This window comes from Tenrec ecaudatus, chromosome 9 (genome assembly GCF_050624435.1).
Source record: "Tenrec ecaudatus isolate mTenEca1 chromosome 9, mTenEca1.hap1, whole genome shotgun sequence".
Lineage (NCBI taxonomy): Eukaryota > Metazoa > Chordata > Mammalia > Afrosoricida > Tenrecidae > Tenrec > Tenrec ecaudatus.
The window spans coordinates 17,308,795-17,323,785 of record NC_134538.1 but is presented as its reverse complement, the minus strand read 5'-3'; the positions used below and the strand labels follow the sequence as shown (position 1 = coordinate 17,323,785).

Genomic DNA, 14,991 nt, shown 5'->3' with positions numbered 1-14,991 from the left:
TGCTACGAAAACAGTTGTTGTTGTTAGGTGCCGTCGAGTCGGCTCTGACTCATAGCAACCCTATGCGCAACAGAGTGAACTGGGCCTCAGTCCTGCAGCATCCCCACATTTGACCTTATGCTGGCACCCATTGTTGCAGTCACTAGGCCAATTTTTAAATACCAAATGTATTAAAAGATCACTTTACATTTTATATTTTCACGAACTAAAAATTTTAAAAAGTATTATTTGATCCACTCAATGAATGCTTTTTAATCAAAGGGAGGGAAAGTAATGTCTTACATAGGCCCTGTATTTAATGCATAGAGGAGGAGAGCTGCCTGGGCCTGTCACATCTACATGAGCCAAAGCATTCATTTGCAGATGAGGAACCTGGAATCTCCAAGGCGCCCGCATAGCAAGGAGCAAAGAACCGAGTATGTAAGGTTTCAGCAATTTAATTTAAAAATTCTATAAAACCCAAATAAAAATTAGTAAAACAGTAGCTTGATGTTTTTCCCTTTTACTTATTGCTGCCATCACCCTCTGTGAAAATAAACAAGAGGATGTGTGGTCACTCGCTACATGCACAAAATGAAAGCACAAACCATACGTCAGTACTCACTGCGATTTTATGATTCCTCATCATATTATCAAATTCCTCATTAATTTTTTTATATTTTTCTTCTGTATGTGGAGTTAGCACATATGAAGTATCAGGGTCTGGGCTGTCGCACCCTCTGTGTTCCTTCTTGTTCAGAGCCTAAATAATGAAGTTAACAAAAAGGATCAACAAATAAAAAGGAGAGGTAAAGTGAAAGTACTTACAGGGCCTCGTCTGAAAATAAAATCACTATCTTCATTTAGTTTGCTGAATCTGTCCTCCGAGAGTGGACTGTGCTCAGAATAATCGTCAGCGTCAGGGCTCTCACAGCCATTAAGGCCTTTCTTTCTTAAAGTCTGAAACACAATTGGAAAATTCACACACAAATAACACTAACTTGCCATGAACTTTTTTTCTGTCAAAAGTTTAAGAGAGCACAGACTAACTGATTTATACAGAGCCACTGAAATGGTTTAAAGTGATCACAAATGCATTCTAATTTTGGAAATAAGGTAAGCTTTACATAAAATAAAAATAAATAAATGCTCTTGTACTTTAAGAGAAAAGGAATACTTACTTGTTTGGGCTCACCATCACAAACTACTTATACAATACTAAATTATTCACTGCTCTCAGTTACACCTATAGCTAATTACATCCTGATAACTTATATACTAGGGCCAATGAATGTGAGACCTAAAATGGAAATAGGTCAAAATGATGCTTTGACATATTAACAAAGCAACTTCCTTTATTGAAATTCCTTTCCATCTATGAAACTTTACCTGAAAGAATTAACACAGTGGCCCAATACACATAATTTAAGTAATTTGTTCCCGAATACTAACATTTTCAGCGTCCCACTTAATTTTAAAGGATAACAAAGGCCACATGTTATGTGTGTGTATCTGTGTAATACCACCTGTGCTGATTGTATGCACATTATATAATTAATGATTTTATGTATTTAAATTTTAAAAATATAAAAAGTATCTGCCTTGGGTAACTCTATAAAGCTCCTTTATGAATTCATTTAACTTATTGGTTTTCTGGAGAATACTTATGTGTCATCAAAGTATGCCATAAATTTTTCTTTCCCCTCACTTGGGGAAAAATAACAGCAAACAACAAACAAAAGTTGTCTTGAAGACCTAACTAACATAAATGGGTTGTTTTTCTTCTTTTTGGTTTTTAAACTTACAGTGTCATCATGAAATGAACTGTTTCATTTTTAAAAGAAAAAATTTAAAATCAATGAAGTTGAATCCATGTGGAATATTATGGGTTAGATTTAAAGTGTTGCTATGTGTGGCCCACTCTGACTCATGGTGACTCTGTGACACAGCACAGCTGCTGGTTTCAACAACGTACGCTTTACGACGAGCTGCTTCTTAGAATCAGTCACAAGTACTGGAGAGCTAGCAAATCTTTCCAAGTAGCCTGCCCTATGTAGCAGAGCTTACTCAACTAGGGAATAAAGTTTTACTTTTAGTAATTTACAATAAACCTTACTATTCTTTAAAATATGACTGATAATTATAATAATCTCACTTTTTCCTTGAAAGAAGTAGAATGTGAGCACAATACTTTAAGAATGGAGAATTAATTTGAATTTCTGAAATCTTACTTATTTAGCTTGGTTTTCTTCACAGGCATGAAGAACCTTAGGTAGTCATTATTATAAATATGTACCTTATCAAATTACCTGGCATGTATTAGTAATTCTACACACAATGCCTAAAATTTCCAACACATTAAACTAGAACATTTGGCAAGCACTGCATCTGTTATACCAACACCTGTCCCATTGTATTAAGTGATGCAGATCTAACAAATCACATGACCATTTATGTACACTTAGCCATAACAGGTATAGAACACTAAAGGATAGAGATAATTCATCTTCCCCAACTAAAGTATTAAGTTCTGCCTGACAATCTACTGCAGGTTACTATCAGTAGTGAAAAGGTTAATATTTGGAATACGGGACCACATTTTATTCTCCTTATCTACGCAGCCCTCAAATACTGCTTATAAGATTTTGGTAAACTCATGATACTGATTGCCATATATACTCATGTATAAGCTGAGTTTTTTAATGCATTTTTTGGTGGTAAAATTAGGTGCCTTGGCTGATATTCAAGTCAGGTTATACTCAAGTATATAAGGTACAAAAATCAGATTTGAGAGTGTACTTCTAATATAAATTAGCATTTGGTACCTTGTTATAACTTTAAGACTATGAACAATTGGTTTATTTTCATTAAAAGCTCCAGATACTTCCTCGTTTTCAAATATTTTAATACTAAATGTTTCATCATCTTGCTGTTCTTGACCTGAAGTATCAATCAATAAACTTTTCAGACAGTAATCACCATTTCTAATCTATGGAAGACAAAGAATGTGGTGTTTATTCAATAACTACATGTACCAGTAACTTTTATTCTGTAATAGTAGGGTCAAGCCTACTTGTGTGGAGAGTTTTCAGTATTTCTAGTTCTGTAAGCCCTCACTTAAGCTGCCATGTTAACTAAGTAGATAACAAGCTAGAGCGCCTTTGTGTTTGAGATCCAACTTCTCTTTCAGTATCACAAAAACATGAAGGCCTAACTTCCATACAAAGACTTGCTCTGTCTTATCATTAAAAACAGTATAATAGTAAGTTTTTCTTGTGTCATTGGTACTAAAATGTGGAATCCTGTCAGAGTAACAGGCACAGAGAGGGCTATGAGAAATAGGCGAGTTTCAGTTTTACAACACTGAGCTGTGTCGGACAGAAAGAACACTTGTGCAATGAAGAAACGGTTTGAAGGTCACCAGTATGAAGAATCAGATTAAAGAGTACTAATATTTATCTGTGTGCAATCTATGGCTATTATTATTAATTGTAGGGTTCTACTCTAAAATAAACAAAATTTTAAATTCTTTATTTCTTAAAAGTATAGCAGGTTTTCAGTGTCATCTTAGAAAACTTAAGGGACAAATAAATTGTGTCCAAAATAATTTCAGATTTCAGTACCATTCAGCATTTACGTTATCTTAGCTATTTTTCTGAAATTAATTATATTCAATAACACATTATTATAAATTGCATAAGGATTATGTGTGATTACAAATTAGTCATCACTTTAAGCTGACTTGACAAATCTACACCCTTTAAAAATCATGTTTCAAAAGATGTTTAAAAGTTCTAATTGATAAGTGGAGAGCAAATGCTTTGAGAATGATTGGGGCAGGGAATGTGCGGATGTGCTTTATACAATTGATGTATGTATATATATGGATTGTGATAAGAGTTGTATGAGCCCCTAATAAAATGTAAAAAAAGAAAAGAAAAAAAAAGAAGAAAATGATTAGGGCAAAGACTGTACAGATGTGCTTTATCCAATTGATGTATGTATATGTATGGATTGTGGTAAGAGTTGTATGAGCCCCTAATAAAATATTTAAAAATAAAAAAAGTTCTAATTGGAAAAATTACTTAAGTGAAATTATAAAAATAATGCACCTATTATTCTTACTAGTCTTTATAAAAACAAAGTTTTAATTTTGGAGGACTAGTTAAGCTCCTATAAAAATATTTTTCTAATTGTCACAATAAATTTAAGTTTCCATTTTGATTTTAAGGTTTTTTTCTTTTTGTGATTTTTGTCAATTTAGGTCCTTTATTCATATTGGCATTTATGGTAAAAAATGTAGGTTTTAAATAGATATACTGATTTAACATACTTTTCAATAGGGTGGTTGAACAGCTCCAAATGCCAACTTTGCACTACTGAAACAGTAAGGTTTGAAAAAAAATCTGCTTGGTGTTTGTAACTTTATTCAATAGTCTAACTGAAAATCTGACTTGAAAAAAGCCTGTGTAGGCAGAGGAACTTACACATTATGTTGCTGCAAACACAAAGGGGCGAGGCTTCAGTCTAGATGCTGCTCGAGGTCAGACAACAGACAGTGCTCAAGTTAAGGCTTTAAAACACTTGTCCTTATGCTTTTGGGGAGCATGTGATTTGTGCAAAATATCATAACTATGGCTCCAAAGAAAGTTAGTGACACTAGCAGTAAAGAAAATTGTGAGAACTACAAAAAAAATTGTTAAATGAAATCACTGAGAAATTTGAATCGGGCCGGGTTTTGTCTGATTGGTGGCTGAATACAACATGGCTAAGTATTTGGGGGGTAGGGTGGGGTGATTAAAGCATCTAATGAAGCTAAAGGTGTGAAATCATAGCCACAAAACAAAGAACCTACCCCAAAGAAGGGACGGAAAATGCACTGTTAATTTGGACAAATCAAACAACTTGATGGTGATAGCCTATCTGAGACAGTAATATGCAAGAAGGCTAAACGCCTCCATAGTGATTTAAAGTCCTGGGGAAAATGAATTTATAAGTTTAATTTTTTTGGCTTCAAACCCAGTTATTTGGTTTTTCATTATTTCTTATGGGGAAAATGTTCAGTTCTCAAGCCTTTCGGGGTTCAAACACAAATTTGAAATAAAGAGTTAAACAACTGAAGTATCACTATATTACGTAAGAACAAATTGTGAAAAACTTTTAAATGAACCAAAAATATTATTAGGCATCTTTAACAGGGCATTGTTTAAGCCACCCTCTTTTAAGTTACAAGGTTTTCTATTCTGTAAAAAGTTAGTCTAGGAAATCCACAAGGGCAATGCTACTCTCACTGATAGGGACATTATGAGTCAGAATCAGCTAGATGGTAGTGAGTTTGGATGTTTTGGTTTGGATTCTAGGGAGTTTGTATCTATTGCTTTGAGCTATTTTACAGCTCTAAAGATTAGACTAATTTGTAAAAATCAATAGTAATGCAAAGAATATGTTTATAAAACAAAGAAAAAGGCCAATGGTTCCAACTTACCAGCTGCTCCAAAGAAGAAACATAGGCAGTATGCTCCCATAAAAAAATGAACAAAACACCAAACAAACCAAGCCTGTGGCCATAAATCAATTCTATAGGTTCACAGTGAACCTATAGGATAGAGAATTGCCAGACCCGATCGAAGAAGACTGCCACATTTCTATCCAGCAGATCTGCTAGTGAGTTCCTAGCACGAAAATCTTTCAGTTAGCAGGCTAGTACGTTAACCATTGTTCCTCTACTTGGTCCAATAGTGTAGATAAGACTTGGAGTCAACTAGAATTTCACTTCTTGTTTCTTTTATAGACATTCACATAAATTCCATCTGGTTAGAGGTTCAATTACTTCCTTTACAATGAAAGAAGCCAGTTTAATTTAAATTAAATTAGGTTAAATTTAATCCAGGCTTCTCAATATATTTATATAGATGGATGTTTCCAGAAAAAAAATCTATTACCTTTTAATTTCATTAAAAAATTTTAAAACATTTTATTATGGACTCATACAATTCTTATCACAATCCATACATACATACATCAATTGTGTAAAGCACTTCTGTACATTCATTGCCCTCATCATTTTCAAAGCATTTGCTCTCCACTTAAGCCCTTTGCATCAGGTCCTCTTTTTCCCTCTCCCTCCCTGCTCCCCCCTTCCTCATGAACCCTTGATAATTTATAAATTATTATTTTGTCACATCTTGCCCTATCAGACGTCTCCCTTCACCCCCTTTTCTGTTGTCTGTCCCCCAGGGAGGACATCACATGTAGATCCTTGTAATCGGTTCCCACTTTCCAACCCACTCACCCTCTACTCTCCCAGTTATCGCCCCTCACACCCCCAGTCCTGAAGGTATAATCCGCCCTGGATTCCCTGTGCCCCCAGCTCCTATCTGTACCAGTGTACATCCTCTGTCCTATCCAGACTTGCAAGGTAGAATTCAGATCATGACAGTTGGGGAGAAGGAAGCATTTAGGAACTGGAGGAAAGCTGTATTCTTCATCGGTGCTACATCGCACCCTAGGCTCCTCTGCAAGGGGATTTAATTTCATTTTTACATTAACTTTTAAAAGCTCCCACTTATTTATTGGTTCTTTGGATTTGTTTGTTCACTAGTAGCAGCATCTTTTCCCAGTTCTCTCTGTAATTAGACTTTAAAATCTTTGACTTACATTGATCTGTTTGAGGGGAAGCAAAAAAATGTTGCTTTGAGGGTTGCAGTTCACATATACCCCTGAAATAAACATGGGTTTATTTCAAACAAAATCTTTGAACGTCTATCTGTGATCAATGGATCACTGCAGACAAGTTATCTCAGCTATTCACTTGTCTTAGTCTCATTAGGGGGGTTTTAAAAAATGATATTTTGGGCAATAGAAAAAATAATAATTTTGAGGTCAGGGCTAATACCCTTCTTTGTTACACAGATATCTTTCCCAAATCATTGCAAAATTTCTGTCTCACATAAAACAATTATTTTAAGATGGATCAAGTTTCTAGGAAGGTCAGGGAAATCTCAAGACAGAGAAGACCATCAATATTGACATCAATCTTGATGAATGAAGAAACGGTGGATCAAGTCCAGAAACCGGTGGAGAAAGGCTGTACAATCACCAGTGATACAGTAACTACTTAGATGGATCTCACATCCAGGTCTCAGCCAGTTTTTGACTTGATGGGTGACAACAGCATTGCATAAAGATCAGTTAACTCAAAAAACTTCTCTACTCATTCAAATGATGAGAAATTTATGGAAACTAGAATGAGTCTTGGATTCACCACTATTATCTAGAAAGCACGTTTCAATGAAAATAGTGGCTTTCTGGGGTTCTGTTGGGCCCACTAAATTCAGGATGGAGAGGTCGGCTCAGGTTATGCCAACTGATTTGGGGGATTTCCAAGTGATTTTTTGATAATTTGGAAGGACCAAGGATCATAAAAGAGACTATACTTGACGAAAACTGAAAACTGCTTGGGTGAAAAAAAGATGAGGGTATTTGAGCCAAAGAATTGTATTCTATCACAGTAGATAGAATACAATTCTTTTTTTTTTTTCTTAAAGAATACAATTCTTTACATTTTATTAGGGGCTCATACAACTCTTATCACAATCCATACATATACATACATCAATTGTATAAAGCACATCCGTACATTCTTTGCCCTAATCATTTTCAAAGCATTTGCTCTCCACTTAGGCCCTTTGCATCAGATCCTCTTCTTTTTAATCCCCTCCCTCCCTGCTCCTCCCTCCCTCATGAGCCCTTGGTAATTTACAGATTGTTATTTTGTCATATCTTGCCCTATCCGGAGTCTCCCTCCTCTCCTTCTCTGCCGTCCGTCTCCCAGGGAGGAGGAGGGTAGTTTTAAGAGAATTTCATCGAGAAACCTCCATTCGTAGCATAGCAGCTAGTAAATAAAATCAATCCACTACTTCATCATGCAATTTAAGTTTAATTTCTGTGACACAGCTGAGTAGTAAATGTGTCTAAAGTTTCCAAAGAATTAGAGTATTAGGAATACTTTTAAAAGGAGACAAGTTCTCAGTTTCTTAATTTTAATAACTATTTCCTATTTTGAAATAGATATTTACTCTGTCTAGGCACCTGGGCAACAAAACAATTTTTTATATTATGAACTAAATTTTAAGTAGATAAAAAGTATGTGATTCAACAATTATAAATTACACACTACTGATTGCAGTCAAAGTAAAAAACAAACCATTATCAGAATTCTGTATTCCTCGTTCAATCATACAGTAACTTTCTCCACTGTTCATAGGTAATACTATTGACTCTAGTGACACTATAAATTCATATATCACACAAAGTGTGCCCATGTTGCCTAACTTTTAACATTATGTGAATGAAACTATATGTAATATATAGTCTTATTTCTGCTATATATTATTTTTATTTGATTAATTTACAGGGATGTTCATGTTCACTAAATATATTGTTGTATGGAAATAAAAACTCTGTTTTTCTAAGATAAGACATTTAAGTTGCTTCAAGTTTTTAGGTATTATGAAAAATCTACTGTTAACATGTTTGTAGACAGTCTGTGAATGTCTGTATACATTTCTCTATGACTAGAAATATGCACAATTTATGTGGACCTTATATGCAATAATGCCTAACTTTTTAAAAGACATTGAATTAATGTACCCTCGTACCTGCAATGAGCATTTTACTATTGAAATTAAGGTCATTTCATATCTACTGGTCATTTGGATTTTCTTTTGTAAAATGACTTTTCAAATATTTTCTATTTAGCTGTCAGTGTCTTAATGACTTGTAATTCTTTTACAGATAATTATTTGTTAATGGTGTGCATTGGAAAAGCCTTTTTCCATTCTGGAGATGTTTTTCCATTCTCATATTTTGATGAAGGGGAGCTTTTACTATTAATGGTCAAATTTATCATTTTTATCTTATATCATAGCAGTTTATGTTTTGTACAAAAAACTCTTGTTTACCTCAAAATTCCTATAGAAAATACTACCTCTATGTATTTTTTATATTTCACATTAGGTCACGGTTAGGGATTTCATAATTTTTCTGGAGGAGGTTTTGTGGAATGTATGTCGTAGAACTTGATTTTCTGCATTTATCGTACAGGCACCAATTCGCGCAGTCCCACTTCCCGCAATGGCCTCGGTCAATTACCCATATATACATGTCTTGTTTCTGGGTTACTATTCATTGTTGTGTTTCTTATTATAAAAATGTCACAGTATCTTAAAGTAGCATAGTTTTAAAGTTAGCCTCATTACCGTGCATAGCAAATCCTCTCATCCTGTTCTTCAGAGCATCCAATCTTTTCCTTTTGAATTCTTTTACATATTACAGCTGAATTCCTTTTTCAAACTTGAGATTTTCAGTTACTTCACTGAGTATTTACAAATTATTTTATGTAACACAGATATACACAATACTAAATTTCCAACCATGAATATTCACAAGTCAAGCCTGTATTCTTGGGTAAGTTCAGGTTAACTGTGATATATTATTCCTTTTATATATTGTTGGATTTAATACAAACTTAATTTGTATTAGTTAGCGTAAGTAGATACTTTAACAAAGAAACTCACAAATTTCAGTGGCTTAGTACAATAGAGGCTAAATTCTTATTCATATAAAACCCAATGAGGAGCCTTATATGAGACTATGCAGAAGCTATACCTCTGGTTCCACATCCAGATCTAAAAGATCCTATTTGGATTCTCTGGCACTGGCAAGCACACAGAGGACAGAATATGGAGAAACATGGGCGGTATTTTCAAGGTTAGACCTGGATATAGTATATATCACTTCCATTAACATTCTATGGACCAGAAGTTAGTCAGATCCCATTCTTAACTGTGGGGGGTTAGTACAAAGAGCCTACATGTGTCTCCAAGTAGTAGAGGAAACGGATCACTGGGAAAACAAAAGAGATGGGAATACAAAGAAGTAGACTAAAGCCAGAGCCCTGGAGCTGGCGGAGCCACATGGAGACCAGGCCAACTTTGAAATGGCTGGTCTGGGGAAGAATGAGAGCTCCAGAGCACTTCACTGTGCTCGTGCGGAACCTGTACCTGATCAATAGGTAGTTGTGTGAATGTTGTTGATAGGTGCCATCAAGTCACCTCTGAGCTATATGCACACCAGAACAAAACACTGCCATCCTCACGACTGTTAGGTGAACAGAACAAGGGAATACTTGGCTTAAACTCACAAAGCTGTGCATCAGGGTTGTGTCCTCTCATCACATTTATTCAATCTGTCTGCTGAGCGAAATAATCAGGAGATGGAATCTATGAAGCAACATGTGATATTAGCATTACAGCAAGGCTTACTAACCACCTGTGATGTGCAGGTGACACATGTGGCTTGTTGAAAGTGAGGAGGACTGGACACACTGATGAAGGATGGCAGCCTGCCTTCTGGATTAGAACTCAATGGAAAGAGAACCAAAATCATCTCAACTGGACCAATATGTAAAATGGAGAGAAAAAGGAAATTGTCGAGGATTTCCTCTTGCTTACATCCACAATAAATGCTCGTGGAAGCAGCAGTCAAGAGGTGACACAAGATCGGGAAATGTTTCTTTTTGTTGTACAGAGGGTTACTATGAGTCGGATCAGACTCAATAGCACTAAGAATAATCTGTACCACACTGCAAGATCAGTTCTTTCTGTTTAAATATGCTAGGCGTGTTCTCCCTTTCAGTTTTCTAACTAGAATTCTTTGCATATTTCAATGTATTTTACTTTGGTTTCTTGAATTGCCCTTTGAAATTTTCTATTCAACTCTTTGGTTTCATCATTTCGTCCATTTGTTTTAGCTACTTGTGGTAGTTACATAGTCTTGTGTGAATTTGAGACTATTAAGAGTGAAGGGGTGGAGTCTAGCCTGTCAATCAGGTCACAGCCTGATCTCACTTAGAACTATGATGAAGATAAATAGCTCAATGGATGCTAGACACAGTCTCTCTTGCTGCTTCATGGGTCAGATGCTAATGAGCCAGATGGAGCTACACTGATGGAGCCAGAGCCCTGGAGCTGGAGGAACAACATGGAGACCGATGCAGCACTGGGATGCTTCCACTGCCACTGGATCCACAAGACTTTCCACACACTGGCCTGTCATCTTCCTGAATGCAGTGTTATTGCATGTTGAGTTGGAAGAGTAATTTATAGACTGGTATCAGACATATGGGCTAATATCAGACTTCTGGACTTGGAATGGGTTGGGGTGTTATCTTAATATACAATTACTCTTTAATATAAAGCTCTTTCTTATACACATATATGAGTATCTATGAATTTGTTTCTCTAGTCAATCTGGATGAACACACTAGTATATGATGAACAGTAAGCTTCAGGGTTTCTTTTTATTTTTTTCAGTTTATTTTGAAATCCATTTTGATCTCTTCTTTCTTTCCAGCCTTTTAAATGACCTTTTGCTTCTTTTCATGTGTTGATGTTCTTGATGTCATCGCACAGCTCATCAGGTCTTCTGTCATTAGTGTCCCAAGAAGCAAATTTGTTCTTGAGACATTCTCAACATTCAGGTAGGTGGGATAAACTCAAGGTCGTATATTTTGGCTCTCATGGACTTGTTTTTATTTTCTTCGGCTTCAACCTGGACTTACATACAAGCAATTGATGGTGGATTCCAAATTCAGTCCCTGGCCTGGTTTTAGCTGCTTATATTGATTGACCTTCTCTATCATCTCTTACCACAGGTGAAGTCAATTTGATTTCTGTGTATTCCATCTGGGATAGTCCTTTTGTGTTGTTGAAGTGGTATTTGCAATTAAGAAGTCAGTCTTGCAAAATTCTATAATACAACCTCTGGCTTCATTTTTATCACCAAGGTCTTATTTTCCAACTATGGTTCCTTCCTCCTTTTTTCCAACTTTACATTCCAATTGCCAATAATTATCAATCATCTTGAATGCATGTTTGATCAACTTCAGACTGAAGACACAAGCTTTGGTGGCTGGTCATAAATGTGAATAATAGTTGTTTTGACTGAATTTAGTTGAAGGTGGATATACATAATCCTATCATATGCGGCATCATACTTTAAGATGATCTTGAAAAGCACTGTGATAATAGAACGCCATTCCTCTTGACAGTTTCATTTCCAGCATTGTAAACCAGATGATTTTCTGATTCAGAATAGCCAAGGCTAGTTTATTTCAGCTCACTAATACATAGAATTTCCATTTACTTTCCTGTTCATTTTTTACATCTTCTAATTTTCCTAAATTCATGTGTGAAGCTGTTTCTTCTTCTTTTGAATTGTTAACTCAGTAGGTTACTTAAGGCTTTACTCTATTCCATGTCATTATGGTCAACTCTACCTTTAGCAGGCAGCTCTTACTCATATTTTGAGTGCCTTTTGACTGGGGGGGCTGGGGAGGGGAAGGCTCATCAGTTGGCACTATCTAAAAAATGTTCTGCTTCTCCTGAGATTTTTAATATCTGACAATATCTCAATTCTGTCCATAAGATTCTCCTAGTTAATTCTTCAGAAGTGTTACAGCCTATTCCTTCTTTGTAGTCTATTCTCAGTCTGGAAGCTCCACTGAAACCTGTTCACTTTTGGTGACCTGCTGGCATTAGAAATACCGGTGATACAGCTTCCAGTATTCACAGCAACACACAGGACACCACAGTAAGACAAACTGACAAGACAAGTAGTGGATAGATGACAGTGGAAACCCCAAATCCTTTTACAGGCTCCCCACATGGATAAAGTCTCGGGTGAATTCCCTCTGCACACAGTTCAGGAATGTGAATAACCTTACTATCAGACAAAAAGAATGATAAAATCTATTAGGGCAGATGTAGTTAAATTAAAATGTAAGTTTATCACTGAACTCCCTTTTGACCCATTTTAAAGTTGCTTCAGTTTTTCATATTTCCACTTTCTTTTTTATTGAGGTTTCTTTCTGCTTGGTTTTGTCATTGGTGCTTTTTGGTTGCTTCATGTTTGTGTTTTATATGATTTTCTGTGTATGAAATCTGGGATAGGTAAATCTATAGAAACAGCAATAACTATCTATGGGGCTGGCAGAGGAGCTTGAGAAGAAATGGAGAACTAGAGAAAGATGAAAATTTTATGAAACTGATTGTGGTAATGAAAGAACACACAACTCTTCTTAATGATTGAACTATTAAATTGTAAGATATATTAATTTTATGCCAATAAAACTATTTATACACGCACAAAATACAACAACTGTGAGTAAGACACAGGCCTGGGCAGAGTTTCATTTTATTGTACATAGGATTACCATGAGTCAGATCAGACTCAATAGCACCCAAAAACAATAACAATCTCTAACACACTGCTTGATAAGTTTGTTATATGACATAACAATGAACATAGGAAATGATCCTTTTAACAAAAGAATTTCAGTCAGGTCGTCTGTTACTTGCAACCATTGGCAACCTGTTCCTCAAACCCTGCAAGATTTACTTTAAACATCAGCTTACTTAATACACCTGATATACACGAAGCACTTAATATATAACCGGTTGCTATAAGTATAATACCAATTGAAGGCATTTCCTTTGAATTACTAATAAGGAAAATATCACCTAATAGAATGAGAGTCTAATAGTACACATCTTTCATAACTATCTGAGTAGCCAACTAAGAGATCATGTTTTACTTTTACTTTTAAACTGTTTTATTTGCATATAATTCACATATACAATTCCATAGATCAACATATTAAAAAGAGTTGTGTAATCATCACAACTATCAATTCTAGAACAATTCTTCTTTTCTTATACACATTGATATTAGCTCTCCATTTCCCCAAATCATTAATCCAGTTACTGGCCATAGTTTTTTCTATAATATATTTCATAGACAGAAAAACAAAACAAAAAATCCAACAAAAACAAAGTAAAACAGAAAAACTTCAATAAAAAAAACAATTAAAAAACAAATAGTGACCTGATGCAAGGGGCTTAAGTGGAGAGCAAATGCCTTGAGAATGATTGGGGCAGGGAATGTATGGATGTGCTTTATACAACTGATGTATGTATATGTATGGATGGTGATAAGAGTTGTATGAGCCCCTAATAAAATGTAAAAAAAGAAAAGAGGAGAAAAAAATGATTAGGGCAAAGACTGTACAGATGTGCTTTATACAATTGATGTATGTATATGTATGAACTGTGATAAGAATTGTATGAGCCCCAATAAATTGTTAAAAAAAATAAAATAAAATAAATTAAAAAAAACAAATAGTAAAAAACACAACAAATTTAAAATGGCTGAAAGGGAGATCAAATGATATGGTGTTAAATCTAACTGCATCTGCAATAATCCAAGGCACCTGGCAGGACAGCAAGACTATTCTCATACCTTATTCTATGGGTGGAGTGGATTCACAGAGGCTTAATCCACATAAAAGACAATTTTCTTACTGGCCTATAGAATGAGCCCTAGAGGCGCAGTGGTTGTATGTGCTTGGATATCAAGACTACCAGTCGCTGCTCCATGGAGAAAGACAAAGCTTTCTATGGCCCTAAAAAATTGCTGTCTCTGAAAGCATGGGGGGCAAGCACTTCTACCTTCTCCAATTGGGTTAAGAACTGGAATTGACTTGGTTGGAGTGAGTTTGTTTTCTTGGAAAGAATATATGAAAATCTCGCAGCTCAAAATAATAATTGTGAAAAATCAATTAACTGTAAAAGTGTGAACTACATAAATAAAATTATAATAAATATATACTAAATAATATATAATAAAATTCAAAAATAAAAATGGGCATCATAAAGCTATTTCCTTGATTTTAAACTATGTTTCAATTGCTAAGTTAAAAAAAAAACCACAAGTCCATATTACGTAGCTTTTCATATAAGAATGGAGAGTGACTGTTTTTAAAAACAATAGGAATTCCAGTCAACTATAGAGTTCACTTCACAAGGACAAGGAACCCTGGTGACATGGTGGTTAAATATTTGGCTGCTAAGTGAAAGATCAGCGGTTCTAGCCCACCAGCCCACTCTGCAG

The 14,991-nt window shown here is 35.2% G+C and overlaps 1 protein-coding gene across 7 annotated transcripts in view; it reads right to left on the bottom strand.

Moving 5' to 3' along the window:
- The window catches only part of MEF2A (myocyte enhancer factor 2A), a 151,787-nt gene that overhangs the window by 38,026 nt on the left and 98,770 nt on the right, over positions 1–14,991 (bottom strand). For 4 of the 7 annotated variants that reach the window (XM_075557901.1, XM_075557900.1, XM_075557905.1 and 1 more), the window contains one exon: positions 605–742. In XM_075557901.1, the coding sequence (XP_075414016.1) occupies positions 605–742 (138 nt within the window). Of the gene's footprint in view, positions 1–604; positions 743–807; positions 940–14,991 lie in introns of all 7 variants that reach the window. The other 3 variants (XM_075557904.1, XM_075557906.1, XM_075557907.1) reach the window with 2 other exon arrangements.